The sequence below is a fragment of the Pterocles gutturalis genome, unplaced genomic scaffold (assembly GCF_000699245.1).
Source record: "Pterocles gutturalis isolate BGI_N339 unplaced genomic scaffold, ASM69924v1 scaffold13278, whole genome shotgun sequence".
Lineage (NCBI taxonomy): Eukaryota > Metazoa > Chordata > Aves > Pterocliformes > Pteroclidae > Pterocles > Pterocles gutturalis.
The window spans coordinates 84,182-101,444 of record NW_010120737.1 but is presented as its reverse complement, the minus strand read 5'-3'; the positions used below and the strand labels follow the sequence as shown (position 1 = coordinate 101,444).

General features: G+C 44.0%; 1 protein-coding gene across 1 annotated transcript in view; it reads right to left on the bottom strand.

Moving 5' to 3' along the window:
- Positions 1–17,263, bottom strand: part of HDAC4 (histone deacetylase 4) — a gene marked incomplete at its 3' end in the record, with an annotated part of 179,911 nt that overhangs the window by 103,181 nt on the left and 59,467 nt on the right. The window contains exon 2 of the mRNA XM_010077006.1: positions 4,702–4,773. Coding sequence (XP_010075308.1) covers positions 4,702–4,773 — 72 coding nt within the window. The remainder of the gene's footprint in view (positions 1–4,701; positions 4,774–17,263) is intronic.

Here is a 17,263-nt window from a genome sequence, read left to right as displayed (position 1 = left end):
TCAAATGAATGGGGAAGTGAGAGACTGTATAATTAGATCTAGGAAGAAGAAAATGCAGGGAGCTGAAATCTCATCCATAATCCTCCGGCTGCCCCTGCCATGCTGCCCGTCCTCTTACCAGTGTCAGATCCAGAAGAGTCCCAGTACCACGCTGGAAGAGCCGTCCCGAGGGCTGAGCAGCAGCACGGTGGTGAAAGCAGCGGCCTGGATGGCGAGCAGGGGTGCAGCCACCCGTGGAAGAGCCATTTCCAGCTGCCTCATGCAGAAGATGCAGTTTGTTCATCGCCAGCGTCAGGACACCCTGTGCAAGTCTCGGTTGCTCTTATAGAAACTGCCCAACTGCAGCCACCCTCCATGCTTTGTTCAGCCCCCTAATTCCTAACATTTTGCAGCAGACCACTACCAACCCTCAAAAACTCATCAGAAAGCCACCACTGATCACTTCTTGAACACGCACAACGGCCTCACAGAACACCAGTGGTTCGCAGACGACAGATGGAGAACAACCTTCGGAAGGCACGCTGCAGCTTTCCATCTGATCCGCGGCCAGAGAAAGGGCTTCGCCTTCAAAGCCCAGCATCTTTTCCCCAACCTCTGCATACATCTGTAGCCTGCAATGGATACGTCCCAACGCCAACTGTTTGTCAGCTACGCTCAACCACAGCAATGAATTATGTGATTTCACTATTATTTTCATCACAACTTGGGAACACATCCCTGAAAAGCTATGGGAACGCTATGGGAAGGGGAATTTTTTTCCTAGGTCAGTAATTGTACTGTACACAGATACCGCCAGAACTTCACATCAGGCCATGACCAGCATATTGGGGAAACTCGTCAGGTTTCCCCAAATACGGCTGGTTTCCATCTCAGTCTCACAGTTGAGACTTTTCATCCCAATTTGCAGTTTTATTAAAGTATAACTTTGAAGTTGAAAAAGGACTCGTTTTCCCGCTATTTAATTATTTTACATGCATATCACAGGTATCAAGCTGTTTTCACATTCCTAATACTAAAGAAATTGCTCAAGATTACTGTAACAAAACGGACAAGTATGAAGTTTATACCAACAAGAAAAACTGAGAAGACTTACGGGAGGTAGTTATCAAAAGTAGTGTAAACACAGCCTTCTAAAAAAAGAAAACTCATTCTGCAAAGTATGCTTAACAAAGATCTACTCGATAAATCTCAAGGATGGTATCAACAGTACACAAGTGATGTTTTTAAGAGGATTATCTACAACATATCTGGGTATTTACACAGTCGAGGTCTCCAAGACCGGCCCCCCAGCTTCGCACTCTGGAAAAGGCAAAGCACTGCTCAGTTTAAAAGCACAAGGAAGAAAAAATAAGAGGAAAAGAGAGCTCTGTCCCTCCCTCCTGACATATGAAGCAGTTCCCGTATGCAGGCTGCAGCTAAGGTCACTGCTAAAAAAGCCAAAAAATACCGTAAACACAAAACTACTTCAAATCAGTATGCTAACCTGCAGGACAACTCCTTCACCTTTCTGCGGGCGATCCACTGCCACCCTCCAAAACCAGGCACCATGTATCCCAGCAGCTTCCTCTCCTGCTAAACCTGGCCCCTTCATCATCATGAGATTGTCCAAGAGTCATCTGTGTAGTCCTTGCTCTGAAGAGCTCTAAATTCAGCAAGTAGAAGTTAAGGAAAAGCAACGTTGTCCCTTCCTCCCCCTGGTTAAAGATGCAGGAATGTTCTGAAGCCAGAGAAAGCGCCAGCAGCATTACCCGACAGGTTATTCTATTCCTGCGCAAGGTGTGGGTTGTGGGGGTTTTGTCTTGTTTTACTTTTGCAAGCAACTAAAATTCAGAAGCACCAATTATGGGTGATAAGATTTTTGAAAAGAGAAAATGTTTCCCTTCTTTAAATTAATCCTTAATTTATGCAAAAAGCAGAGAGAAGTCACTTTCCTAAAAAAAACACCTTGCCAACGACTGAACTCCGTTCTACTCAACCCAATTCACTCCTAAAACGGTTTCATAAAAATGCTCTAAACATTGTGATTTTGTACTTGAGATGCTTCTACAGAACAGAGCACGTGGAGGACCTGGGTACTGCACATCCCCCTCTCACCCCTTTATATCAGAGAACAACAACTAACAGGGATCAAACTTCTCCTTCACTTGGTTCATGGCAAAGAGAAAACATTTTGGTTTTCTACAAGTACACCGCAATGATGTTATCTTCACTAGAAACATAGTTCTGGGGATAAACACTCATCTTCCACTGAAGTTTATTCATCATGGGGACTACAAATCAGTCGCTTTACCATAACCAGGATGCGATAAGGTTTTAAACAGAATATCCTAGAACACAATTAAGCAATTTTTTCCTCAAGCTGTTTTTCAACACCATTATTTCAGACATGCCTGAGACTTGGAACAACACCCCACAAACCCACATATAACTCCTTTTTTCCAGAGAAATACTCAGTATTACCACTCCTTTCTTCTCTCAGAAGGATCTGCAGCAAACTCCTAAAGGCAATAATGATAAAAACCAGACACGACAATGGTTTGGCCAAGCAGGGAACTCCCTCAACATGACAGCAGCTTTTACCAGCCACTTCAAAAACCCACCAGGATACACAGCTCAAGGCAGGCATCACACTGGAAAGCCAGCTGATGAGCCACTTCCAAGACCTATGAGATTTGCTCGTGCTTAGAAACATGCCGAAACATCTTTCTGCTTTTTGCCTAACACCGTGGTTGCAGGTTTTTATTATTGTTCCGCAAATCAAAATGTAAGGCAGACATTTCCAGCCCATGTACACACTGCAGGGCTGAAAAGATTTCTCCAAAATTTAGCAGGAACTGAATAAATGTAGGGTCTTGAGTGACAAGTACCGGGGGGACCACTTCCCAGAGGCAATGCTGCTTCTTGTACAAGGGCATTTTTTCATTCCCAGTCGGCCCTATCCTTTGCCCACCATGTGCACAACCAGCCTGAGCTTTCCAGCATGAGACAGGCGTTCCCACGGCTCAAATGCTGGCACGAGTCATTCAACAAAGAGACGTCGCTGCCAATCTCACATCCCACCCACTTAGCATGAGCACAGCTCCACGGTGATGGCCAAGCTGCTTTTATTAGTTCTGTAGGCATACAGGTGAGCTATTAAAAATACTAAAAACAGAGTCCAAACAGTAAGAATTCCATAAATCTTGTATGAGTCCATAACAGCTTAAAAAAAGCCTCCTTTCACCCGGAGAATAATAGACACCGAATTCTACCATCAGCTTACCTGAGCTGTTAACCAGCATCAGCTTTTGTCCTGAAATAGCTCGACAGGAAATGTTAAACATAACAAGCAACAACGAAATCAATTCCAAAAACAAAAAAAAGAAAAAAAGAGAGTAAGAGACTAAAATCCATCACACTCACAATACTGGCCATTGATCTACTGGCAGAAAAGAGGACTGTGCCTCCTCTTGTGCAGAGCCACAAAACTCAATCTAGTGCATGGATACAAAATGGAGAGTAAAGCCTTAAAGCTGACCTGTGTTACCATGGTAGTCTTAAAATAAGAATCTCTCTCAGGGTTAGGAAAATATTACCTCCCCTACCTGACGGACAAGTTTTGGAGCACATGGAGGGAAGAGAGATTTCTCAGAATCCAAAGCCAAACACTCATACCCGGTAAATGAGGATCTCTTCCTTTCTTTCCAAGACAATAGCCCTACCTCCTTAAAAGTTTCCTTCCCCAGATATGCATTTAAGTCCACTAAAATCTAGGTTAAGTCACAGCCCATTTTTTCCCCCCTTAATCTACTGAAGTTGTTTTGAATAAGCTTCATTTACATTTTTCCAGCTTGCATTACCAGAAGCGCTTAGATCTTTTTGCGAGATCTCTTCCTTAATATAAAAGGACCTAAAGGCATTTTGGAAGGCAGCAGAGAAGGGAAAGTTTGCTTTTTGGAAAACTCGAGCTCCTACCAGGAAAGTAGATAATGTTTAATATATCCTCTCATCCCTAGTATAAATATCTCTATCTTTTTGCACCTGGAAATAAAACACTTTTGGAAGAGAGAAGGGGGGAAACACAAAAGACAGCAGCAGATTGCTTTCCGTAGCATTTCATGTATTGTGACCAAAACTTTGGTTTGCACCACTTTTGGCGCTGCAGCTGTCAGCCGTAAGATCTCTCAGCTGCACGAGGAGCAGCCAGTCTCCAGGATGAACGCTGTGACTGCTCTGCTTGCTTCACACCACAAGGACAAGACCCAAGAGACACCGCGGCAGGATCACGAGAAGAGGGCAGAAAAGCAAAGCAGGCTTTCATCAGCCTGCGTTTGCAACACAAGGAGACTGCTCCTTCATGGGAGCAGCAACTCTAAAACCTACTTTGCTTCTCAGTGCTCCTTTTAGGCTGTGAAGACTTGTAAGGTGCTGCTTTGTTCTGCTCTCCTAAGGAAAAACAAGCAGCTCTGACCAGGTTAGGCTCTCCTGCCAAGGGTGAGGGCTGAGCTATTTAAGACTTCCAAGGCTGCTGTGCTGCACAACCTCCCTCCGCTCCCAAATCCCACTCGCTCAGCCTGGGAAAGTAGATTTGTGCAAGTTCTAACACACTTGGTTCCAGCATTTTACATTTGCATTTTGCTCTCCCACTTGCAAGATAGAGCTGCAGAATATTTTAGTGCATTCCCAGAATAGGAGCAACATTTAATAAAAGTTTCTTCTTACCAGAGCTAGGCATGTGGTTCACTCTAGGTGGATTCAACAGCTCGACTGGCTGGTCTCTGCCAGAAAGCCCATCTGGAAAGAGAAAAAAAATAAAAATATCACATCAACTCTTTGGTTAGCTATTTGAGACATTCCAAGCAGAAATTAAAAAACAAAAATTACTAAACAATTATTAATCATAGAACGGTTTGGGTTGGAAAGGACCTTAAATCCCATCCAGTTCCACCCCCCTGCCATGGGCAGGGACACCTCCCACCAGCCCAGGTTGCTCAAAGCCTCATCCAGCCTGGCCTTGAACCCCTCCAGGGATGGGGCATCCACAGCTTCTCTGGGCAACCTGGGCCACTGCCTCACCACCCGCACAGGAAAAAATTTCTTCCTAATATCTAATCTAAACCTACCCTCTTTCAGCTTAAAACCGTTACCCCTTGTCCTACCACTCTACCCCCGATCCAGAGCCCCCCCATCTCTCCTGTAGCCCCCTTTCAGCACTGGAAGGTGCTGGAAGGTCTCCCCGGAGCCTTCTCTTCTCCAGGCTGCACACCCCCAACTCTCTCAGCCCGTCCCCTTGTTCAGGAGGTGTTCCAGCTGCTCATGTAAAACAGAAACACACAGGTAGCACAGATCAGTGGAAATAAGAACATTAAAAGGACAGCTGCATAACAACCGCTTACACTAAAACATGAAATAAAAGATGCCGTAGCCCGAATTGCACTCAGGTTTTCCTGGTCTCTAAATACACAACTGGTACCAATATCAATCCAAAGAAATAGGCATATCAGCTTATAAACCTTACCATACCGTAACTAAATTGCAATTCATTCCTTGCTCGGAGAACTGCGGGAGTTAGGACAGAAACGCAGCCCTGCGAAGCGAAGTTGCAGAATGGCTGTAATATGCCAGGGAGATGTTAAGGAAAACTGACAAATCACTGCAGGAGATTAAAATGCAGAGACATGCACAACAAGCCCCATTTTGCATAAGTTTGGATTTCAGAAAGGCATTAAAAACATACTTTGTAAATGATATGCAGAAATCTATCTTGCTGAAGCAGTTCTCTGTTTAAAATATTTCAAAGATTGTATCTTGCATTCAGGTAAAGTTAAAACAGCAGCACACAATTCCTACTGCTCTAGACTGCCAGACCTGATTTTCTAGCCCCCCATCCCCCTCCCATCTGCCCCCTCTAATAAAAGCTGAAGCAAAAAAATGCTAAATTATTTTTTCAGGAATACTTGAATACAGAAAACTAATCCCAAACCCATTTGCTCCACTGTAACTATCTCCAGCTTCACCAGTTCTGTCTCCCTGGTTCTCTTCTAACACCTTTCTGCTCCCTGGGCACAGATAGGATCAAGCCAAACCCTGTCTGCAGACATCAAAGAAGCCACCCCATCTCTCTCAAAGACACTGTTATAAAAACGTTAAGATGTCAGTGGAATGTTAAAAAACACACAAAATAATTTTAAAAAAATCATTTTTTTTCTTCTCCTTACTTTCTCCATTCCAGGTTTCTGGAGAGCAAGCGCAGTTGGGTCTTCTCCATCGCTCACATGGGTTTGCCTCCAGCGACCATACCCAAGGATGACCGCAGCCCCAGGCAGTAAGTCAATAAATTAAACTATAACCATGCTGAGGTCTCCTTCTCGAGCAAGTAATATAGATTATCCACATTATAAATTTATTTTTTTTTTTGCTTTTGGTTTTAGAGCCAAGAGACCGCCTGGGCTTGCTGTACTGGAGCAGCCAACTCACGGTGCTGGTGGGATGACACTGGGCCAGCTGAGCTTCACCAGCACAAGGAGCAGCAAACGGCAATAAATGAGGAGGGAACTGGATTGAAGGGGTCGAGTGAAACATCACTATTTTAAATAACAGCCAGCCATCAGCCTCTCCAGATTTACAACCCAGTGGCTACCGCAGATCAAAGAGCAAAAAAATATGACCCTCCCCGGCTGCTAAAGGGGTTTACAGCCTTGTTGTTTCTACACAACAGGCATTTGCTATATCAGCCCTTAGTTGTGATTTCTGAACCCCCTGGCAAACTGCACCCCTACTTGCTGCTGAAGCCTTCCCTATGTTTCTGTGCTGAACACACCAGCATCAAACCAGGGACCCTGAGCAGCTCCCAGAACTCATCCCTTCACCCTGCCAGCAGCTTAAAAGAAAAAAAAAAAATAAAAAAAAATATATATGTATATATCACTCTGCTGGGTTCTCCTAGCAACGAAGCAGCAGGTCTCCCGGCGGCACGGCACGCGTACCCGCTCTGACACATGCTGTGGCTCCGCGGGGGGGAAGTTTTTGCAAAGGGAGCAGGCAGCGGGGAGAGGCGAGTACAGCCCCGGGAGCTCCTGCGTTCTCCTGGGGAGCGGAGCATTCCCAGCTTCTCCGCTGAGCTATCTCAGATGAAGATGTGCCTTCAGAGAAGGACCCACCTACAAAACAGAGCCTTGGACCAGCAGCCCAGGGGCTCTGGGAGCCAAACCTGGGTTGATTTTGATAAAAACCAAACATTTTCAGCGAGGCCGTTGGAGGGAAGGTGCTCTTTCTCATGCTAAATCCAGCAGACTTGAACAAGTGAGGTATTGAACCCGCACCTCCAGTGACACAAAGCTGCTGGCAGAGAACAAGAGCCCACCCATTTCTAGGGTGACTCTGCAGCACCAGCTATTTCGGCAGGCTCACCCTGCTGCCCAGACACCACGGACGGCACCCAAAACCAGCCAAACCGAAAGACCTTTTATTTTGTTTCCTGCAGACTTCCTCCCCACTGTTGGGAATTTTCAGTCTCACCAGTGCGTCAGAGATCACTAACAAAAATGCTGGTTAGTGGGGACTTTTAAGGATTTTTTTTTTTTTTCCCAATTCTAAGAAATAAAGGACCTACATTTTTCAACTAATTTAAAAGAAAACACAAAGCAACACTCTTTAATCTTTGTTTCAAAATGAGTAATGGGCTAATCACAGAAGAACGTTGAAGAATATCTTTTACAGCACTGACACCTTCAACACTGGCAGTGAAACCAAACTACGTAAGACCGCGGTTCTGGATTTGCTGTATTCAGTGATTTAAAAAATAAATCTCAATTTGTGAAAAAAAAAAAAAGAAGGTACTAATATTGATTTTAAAAGGTTAAAATAAGACGTACCCACATAAGTTGGCACATTGCTTGTCTCCTCCTGAGGGGTAAGCTGTCCCACCCCCAGCACACTAAATGCATGTACCTGGCACTTACAACAAAGCAAAATACCGTATTTTTTTTTCATAAAACCCTTTGGGCTGGTATGTCCAGACCATCATCATTTTACCCTACTTGCTCCTGGTAACCCACTCCCTTCTTTCCCACCCTCTGCACCCTCCTCTCTTGAGCAACTTGCAGACAGGTACCCCAAGGAGCCCTGCAGCGGGAACAAGCATCCCTGGCATCCCCACGGTTAATAAAATGCCGAGAAGCAAAGCAATGTTGAAGCCATTTCCATTTACCGGCTTTCTAGCATCTAGAGGAGTTTGGGGTGTTGTTTTGTTTTAATTGAGGTATCTGCAAACAAACACACGTTCTGCTCCATTGCTCCCCACGCTCACACCTTCTCTGTTACTACACAACACGAGCAGCAGTGAAAAACCCAGGACCTTGGAGATAGGGCAAGCTCATTTCATACAGCTGCTACGGCTCACTGCAGAAGGGGCATGTACTGAAAAGAAGCCCGTGCTCTGTAACAAGATTTTTCCAAGCTAGAACTCAAGTTTTGTCCTTTCCCAACAGCCAAAAACTCCTGCTCTGGCCCCCTCCGTCAATGCAGGCAGAGTCTGTCTGGTTTCAGACACCACTTGCTATCAAAATAGATTCCTCAAAATCACAGTCCTACACGGGGTCAGCTACTTGGGATGTGAACTCTTTTGCTCTAGATTGCGGTGGCTGCACAGCATTTGTGTTACTCAAAGCTGCAATAATTCATACCATCAATGAGCTGTACGTGACAAAAAACTGAGCATCTTAGACTCAAACCTTTGTCATATGTGCAGGCTTAGCTTGGCTTTTGAGCTCTGAAACAAAGCAAAAAAAAAAAAATCAGAATACATCACCTCACCTCTTGAAGCAGTCAAACATTCCTGTTGTCTCCCCAGCCTTCTGCAATAAGATGCTACAAGCAGCAAAGAAATCTTTTCAAGACACTAGGTGATCAGTTCAGTGGGAGTTAAAATACAACTGCATTTAATGAAGCATAATATCTACAGCCAACACAATACAGACAAAAAAAAAAAAACAAAAACCAAACCAACCGAAAACCTTCAACTTTCTGCAAGGCTCAGTGGAAGGAAGGCTCTACATCATAACTGTGCTACATCCAATTCTGATCAAGCACTAAAATCTATACACTCAAAATGCCAGGATACTGCTCAAAGCGCTTGCTTTGATTGAGTCCTTCCCTCAAACAGAAGAGCAAAATTGATGTCAAACTCTTAAAGAATTCTCTGTTTAAGGAAAAAAAAAAACAAACCAGAACTGCCCACTGAAAGATGGAGGGGGCTGGGGTCCTAGGCTGTGATTTTGTGCTCTATAAAACTTTAAGAGAGAGAAAAAAAAATCCTGATGTTTTGCATACTCGGCAGCATTGCTGCACACATCCAGTTGCCCCATCACACTGAAGATAAACTGGTCACCTGGGGGGATCTAAGCCTCCAGAAAAGTGTGTTTTCTGCTACCGCTGCACTGGGTTTTCATCTTACCTCCGTTACTGGGGACTGCCTCCTAAACAAATCGATGTATAATTGACCTTCGCATGACAAGGGAAAAGCACGACGGTTTATGCCAATGCTCAGAAAGCACCAAGAGTGGTCTGGGTCTGCAAACGCCAAAATGAATGCCAGCAGCTTCGTTACAAAAAAGTTTCACCCCCTCCTCCTACCTTTACAAAGTATTCAGCTCCTGTCCTCTCCAGCTTCATCGTGTATCTACAGAGAAAGCTTTAGCAATTAACAAAAAAAAAAAAAAAACCAAAAAAATAACAAACACAGAACAAATCAAACCACAACTCAAAAGACACTAAAAGCAGCCGTGCCACAGACAGTTTTATCCCTGTTACTGCCTAGAAGGGATCCCAGGGCTGCTTCTGCAGCTCCCCAAAAAGTCGACAGGGATGGGAAGCAGCTTGTCTTACTGCCATGGACAGGCAAAAAAAAAGTGCAAAGAGGTCAAACCATATAATCAGGATTTGATTCTTACAAACCACAAACCCTGCTTTGAACAGCACTGAGACAAACCAGATTGCCTGCAAAATACTTTCGAGCTCTCTACTAGCCAAGTTTTTCCTAAGCTACCAAAAATAATTGTCAAGGAAGTGTCCTCTTGAATTGGTTCAGGGTGAATCAATCTAATGATTTCACCAAAAATATCAGAAAACAGCAGGAGTGAGTTGTCCCAGCTATACCAGGGAGAGGGAACTGGGCAGATTAATCCCAGTGCTGAGGGCAGCCGGCAATGAAACAATGCCCAAGATCCTCGCAAGGGAAAGACAAATGGCACCGGCCATCGAGCCTGGAAGAAGGCAGACACCAGCCTGGCTGATTTCTGGCTCAAGTTAGAGAACATTTAGCGTAACTTCATTTCCAGATGGGTATTTCACTCAGATGGGTATTTCACTCATTAATTAATAAGATGAAGACATTATTCATTGATGGGAACTTGAACACTTTATTTTTATCCTAGTCTGTTCCAAAGAGTTGTTTAAGTTACTTTATAACATATAACCAGGTCAGGTTTGGAAGTAGGCAGGTTTTAAGGATTTCAACATGTTGGAATTAGCAAAATGAAGACAAGACAGCTACAGTACACTGCAGAATAGGATCGAAACCAGCATGGATAAAAACCCTCCAAAAAAAATGAACCAGCAAAATCAAGAACATCCAAGGTAAAATGAAAAGAGATGCGGGCAGGGAAGTACAGCTTCATTACTTACAAAAAAAAAAAAAAAACCCACGAAGAAAAGAAAAACAGAAGGTTGAAGCATTCAGGGAGCCTCTCACAGCAAACTGTAAGCAGCTTTATTATAATTAACTCTGACAAGTTTAAAAATGCAGGGCAGAACTGGGAACGAAGAGGTTATTTAAATAGTTTTCCATGTGTTCAGATCTTTCAACCTGATGCAAATCACCTTGAACTCCTTAAGTGATGAACCACCAACAATTATCTTTAAAGGACACCCAGAGTAGAGGAAAAGTCCCACGGAGCCGTACAAGTACAATTTTGAGAAAGGCAGCAGGAAGAGGTGCAGAAAATTGGCACTGTTGCCGAGGATTTGATTTTCCCAAAAGAAAGGACAATTTCAAGACTCAGAACCAAAAAAATCAGGTAACAGGAAAAAGCAAAGACGCTTGGATGAAAGTGAAGTCGAAGGCTGGAAAACAATTTGTTTCTCTGTCACTATGTTGGGCAGGTAAACTGGCAAAGGTTTGTCTTTTACTCAATTTTTTAAAAAACCAACTAAACGAAAAAAAAAAAAAACTAAAAACCAACAGCCCACACTGAGAGGCTACATGGGGCAGGTCAGTAAGAAAATCAGGTCTGCACGAGTCGCCCTAAAGCAAGGCACACACCTGGTTTAAAAAGCCCACTCATCATCTGCTTCTGGATCTGTTCTATCCAGTGTACTGCGGCAGTTCAGAATTACTGGTGAGAAGGGTAAAGGTGTATTTAAAACTCGGGAGTGCCCTCAGACCACAGAGATCCCCCTTTGGAGCACGAGATGCAGAATTCAACGACAAGTTGGAAAATGGATGAAATGGATGGAGGAGAGGTTCAATGACAAATGAGTAAAACCCTACCACCTGCATGATGATGATGACGACAGTAATAATAATGGTCAAATGTACAATTACGAGACAAGAAGTACCTGGAAAAGCAAGGATACAACAAAGAAGAGCCAAAGCACTTCACAAAACTGAGCATCCGCTGTTTGGCACCGATGCAGAAGACACAAGTTCATTCTGGGATGCGATACACAAGGAGGTCATTATTTAGGGACCTGAAAGCCTCTGTGGTCTAAGTGCTGCCCTCAGTTTTAGATTCAACACCAGAAGATGAATTGTAGGCAATCAAGGAGAAACCTCAGAGAAAAGATTTTAAAAAAAGAGACAGAGGGTCTGCAGAATTCCGTGGTTTTCCCAACATCAGCCTGTTCTCAGTTGAGGGAAGACGTTACAGTGGCCCCAAGACTTTTTCAGGGAGTTTGAGACCTCTCAACCAAATCCAAGTCTGGTCTTCTTTAGTCATATGCTTTCTGGCCAACGCTTGGCTACATGGCAGCAATCAGATATATCTGAGAAGGCAGGGAATTATGCCCCCTGTAAGCAACAAGACCTAAAACCTAAGACCTTGCCATCGAGCTGCCAGTCCATGTCCTCCGCAAGGCGCAGCTACTGCCACTTACTGCTCACAGCTTCGGGTTCCTTTCCAAGCTGGTTTCGGGGTGGGCTTGGCACACAAATTGCAAAACCTCCAATGGACTGTACTGTTCTCGAAAACCGAGTAGGACCTAGAGCTTCTTGTTTATATATTTCCAGTTTCTAGCTATGGAAAAGGAGTGCAGAGGAAAACTGCTGAGCAATAACACATCCCAATAAGACATCTGCGACAGTTCCTAAATGACTGGTGATGAATTTGACAATTGTTTCTTTGCAAACCACTTGCAAGGCAGTTACCAGATTATTTTGGCGATCTTTTTGCCAGGAGGATACAGCTCAAAAGCTTGCCCCCGTGCCTTCCAAGCTGAAATAGAAAGAAGCTGTAATTTCCCAGCGCCCAATCGATAAAAAGCCTCAGGCAAGACAAGGCAGCCGACAGTAAGCCTGGGATAAATAGCCATCAGCTGGCATCTGAGAGCCTATCCCAACCACATCCTTTCAAGAGTGTGCATCCACATTCAAAATTAAGCTTTTGCTAAGGATACTACGGAGAAAGAGGATGTTTCTGGATCAATGACCCCTGAAGTTGTAGTTGGCATCAAGCAAACTACTCCCTTGTTCTCCTCACTGCTCTAGTAAAACAATTGTGAACTTGCCTCACAAATAGAGGGGAAGATCCGTGAAGAAGAGAGGGAGATCCGTGAAGAAGAGAGGGAGATCCGTGAAGAAGAGAGGGAGATCCATTCCCCTTCTCTCCAGCCACGCCACCTTCCTGTCTGCTTCACAGCACAACTGAAAGACACTTCAACAGAATGATGCTGCCCTTCATAGAAAAGCTCAAAGTCAGAGCCGGCCTCACAGGTATCTTCACTCAGGAGCTGAGCTGGTCCGTGCTTGGCCAGCTCAAGCTACCCCACTTCCCAGAGTTTCCCACGTCCTGTATTTTTGGTTGCATCATGAAACAGCCTTACCACCCAGCCTGGATTTTTTTTGGGATACACTCAAAATGCCCTCCAGTTCACCTAACACACTCCCGCCCCTAATGGGGACTTGTGTGTGGGGGCTGCACTGACCACAGTCCCACAGCAAGCTTCAAAACAGCCCTCCCCAGCCTGCGTACCTTGGCAGCATCGTTTGCTACGCTCCACAGAGCTCATCCTCTGCACGGGGCTTCCCATCGCAGGCACGAGCTGCCCTTCTTCTTACCTTCCCCTTCCTCCAGCTCCTTCCCTCTGATGAAGGCTGCCCTGGGGTCTACCTCGCCCCCTGTCACCAGGCTGCTGTCACCAGCTGATGGGGAGGTACACACCATCAAAATCAAGATCTCCTCACTCTTACCAGCACTGCCCAGGGAGTTACACGCCGTCTCCGTTCCATGTGTAAGTCCACGACAATTTCACAGAGCTCTTCCAGGCGCAAGAACATCTATTTTTTTTCCCCCGCTATCAGTACACATGTACCACAGCCATATTATAAAAAGTATCTTGTATTTTATACACAAGTTGGGGGTTGTTTTGCTGAACAGTACTTACCCGCGTTACTTCTTGGCAGGATTTGGGGTGGTTCTGGCCAACCGTATTGCTGTATTTCTAAAAACAGACCACGCACCAACCCTGTAGCCTTGGGATACCAGGCGGCTAAAACAGGACTGTTGAGGAATAAAAGTCTCTGTCCCTGAACCGTTAAGCACAGTCCACTAAATCATCCTGATTTGCATATTAACGGCTATGGCATGTAACAACAAGCTCAAATATTAGTAATGAGAATAGTAATTATCATGGACCTATTATTTATTTGTCTACTCATTTGAAATTTACAGAAAAAAAAAGTCTTCAACATTTACAAGAAAGCAATTAAGGCAGCAAATGGATTATTTCTCTTTAAACCTATGAGAAAATGCTCAGCGTATATTTCCTCTCTAATTTGTCTGCACTCAAGAATCTATTTTTGGAAGTCTCCCTAGACTGTATTGTAGCACCACATGTACTGTAATGGCATTTTAATTAGCCCAGAGAGCTGGAAGATGCACTATGCATCCGAAAGAGAAGCAGCCTAACAAAATGAGAGCATCCTTCCCTTCTCTGAGATTTACAGCAGCTATCAAGTCGAAATACCAATTATGGTTTCAATTGGAATCGACTGCAACTGCTGTAAAAATACAGTGCATTGCAACTGCCTATCGAATTCAACAAAAACCAACCTAGTATTTAAGCACTATTTACTCATACTTTAAAGGTGGATGGTAAAAATAAAATGCTGCAGATCTCCACAGGCAGAATAAAGGATAGAAGGGGAGAAGATAATAAATAAATATAAATATATTTTAGAGTTGGGCTCTAAGTATGCTAGTTTTTGGCCTGCAGCTATAATCAAGAAAATACCCATTTAGATGAAAGCCAATCCAGTCCTGTTGATATAAGGTTGGTTTGGGGCTGTTATTGTTATTATTTTTATTGTTACTACTACTACTACTACATCTAATATCCAAGTTAGCCACCTTGCATTGCCAGGGAGTCATATAATGCATAGACACCTTCAGCATGGTCTTGTACCTATTTAATTTGCCATAATCCTGACTTCTTGCTTTTGATGCAGTAGAAATGAGGTCAGGCTGATGTCCAGTTAGAGATGAGGCTGACCCATCTGGAACCATAACCCTCCTTCACGCCCTTGACCACACTGATGACTCCAGGGACATCCACAGGTCCAGATGTCAGGCAGAGGTTGGACAGAGTTCCACGGAAGCCAGCAGCAGACCACACCGCTCAGCACCTCGCAAGCAAGAACGCTGATAGGTTTTAAGCTTTCTTTTACATTATAATCCACATGAAAATTTCACCAAGACTCAGAAGATACTCAGGTGTAACGTCTACAAGAGCTTCATACTGCTCTCCTACTCAGAACCTAGTAAAGATAAATCCAACAGATCCCACTCTGGTTAACATCAAGGTAAAAGTAACACTAATTGTAAGAAGAGCAACCTTTAAGATATTACTAGGAAGTTATTCTAGAAGCCAAATGCCTAAGATGCATTAAAACAGGAAACACTGTGATCCTCAAGGTGTTTACCGATTAATATCCAAATGCCAACGTGCTACTTTTCAAATGCCAAATCGTAAAAGTATTGTGTTCTGTTTCCCATGCCATTGTTTTCCTTAATTCTTCGCAGTGGGAGGATAACGTAATTCCTACTAAACATGACAATCCTCAGTCTCTTCACCAGACTCTAATGACTTCATCTGCGCAAAATTTAAAAGATCCATAATTTTGGAAATCCATGGTAATAAAATAACCCTTTACATGTAAAGGCAAGTAATCTAAGGTCTGTGGTAACCTATCCATTAGATCAAAGAGATAAAACTCACTGAAAATGGTCTGACATAATCACAGCAAAAAGGAACAGCTCGCCATTTCAGGAGACTTGCTTCCCCCTGTGGGCAAGGAAAGTCAGAACCCCCCCCAGCCAGCCTTTCCACTGTCCCCCAGCCAGATGCACCTTTTAAGTGAAGAAAAATAAGATAGAAGGGAAAGAATCAGCACGTTAAAGAAATAACCTGTACAGTCCACTTTGGATGTGTACTTTTCCTTTTAAGCCAAAAATATCCATATTTAATGTTGTTTTTCATTCCATTCTTCTGTAACAAGCTTCAAAATCAGCTCATTGGAGTACACCGAAAATAACCACAAAGTCCAATTACAGACAAGCTCAAGCACGCACTTGCAGCAGAAGCAGAACAAGTATCCTACGTCCTGATCACTTGTTGCACCTTGGTCGTCTGAAGGATTACTCAGTCTTACTCAGGGCAAGATGGCAAACCTAGATATACACCTGCTCCCGTTCAACGCCAAACGTCCACCCAGCAAACACCACTTACCACAAAGGTGGGTTGAACGCCAGCGTCCCAACCATGCCCACTTCTGCCTCCTAAGGCAGGGGCCAGCTCAGCCTCCACTCAAGAGCTTTAACACCTCCCGTGGGTGATCTCCTCCCTGCTTGGATCAGAAGGTATTTGGTGGTGGGCATCCAACACCTTCTCCTCCCCAGCACTACCTCCAGCCCCAACAGGACAGATCAGGGTTTCCAACCCATGGAGAATAAGACACATCAGGGTGTCCCTGTCTCCCCAGAGACCTGGGAGATGCGGGGTGGGGTCTGCAGGATCCTGCTACAGCCTGATGTTAAATCCACCTTGGATGAGATGCTGCACGCAGAACTGTCCTGGTTTTGGCTGGGACAGTTAACTTTCTGCAAAGGTACCAACCTGGTACCATTGCACAGCACTTCCCGGTTATCCCAGCCCTATCTGATATAAAGTCACCAAATATTAACATCAGACAGCAGGAAAATTGTCCCGGTCTACCTGTTCCAGCCATCAGCTACCAGCTTTGGATAGTCTGTATAGAATATCTCCATGTCAATTAATGTACAGATTTCTCAAATCTGCACTTCAGATATTTTTAAATCTCAGGAAGAAAAAAAAAAAAGAGACTACCATTTCAAAGCATCTAAAAGTAGACTCCACTTTCACAGACTTGGTGGAACAGCAATTTCCTCGCTTGCAGTGAAGGAGCTGAGACTACACTGTTTATTACTATAAATATATTCATAGATATTTTCCCTGGCACAAAGCGCTTCAATTTTAAAGGCAAGAGATTCATCAACTCTTACGGATAGCTTCGTCCTTACTGTTTTTATTCTGTCAGTGAGCACAGGCTCCTGGCAGGAGTGGAGGAGGGTACAATCTGCCACCATCTGCAGGGTGCTATCCATCTGAAAAGGTGACTGTCCTCAAGAAATCAGCACAGTCCAACCATTCAACTTCACTCTGGAATATTATGTTCAACCAACAGACTCTTTCCAAAGCCATTCTGCAAAATCTTCCTGTTCCCCGCTAACTTCACAGTAGGTTTGGTTTGGTTTTTTTTTTTGTTTTTTTGGGGGTTTTTTGGGTTTTTTTTAAGTTTTAATGTAGCCTTTGATTGAAAGCAAATAAGAATTTCCATCCTTTTAGGTATGTGAATGGGGTAAAGCCAGAATTCCACAATCCCAGACAAATATTTCTACAAGAGATCACTACTATCAATGCGAGGTACTTAATCTGCCGAGACAGATCCCATGAACTTCAGCACACTTAAAAAAAAAAAAAAAAAGCCAAC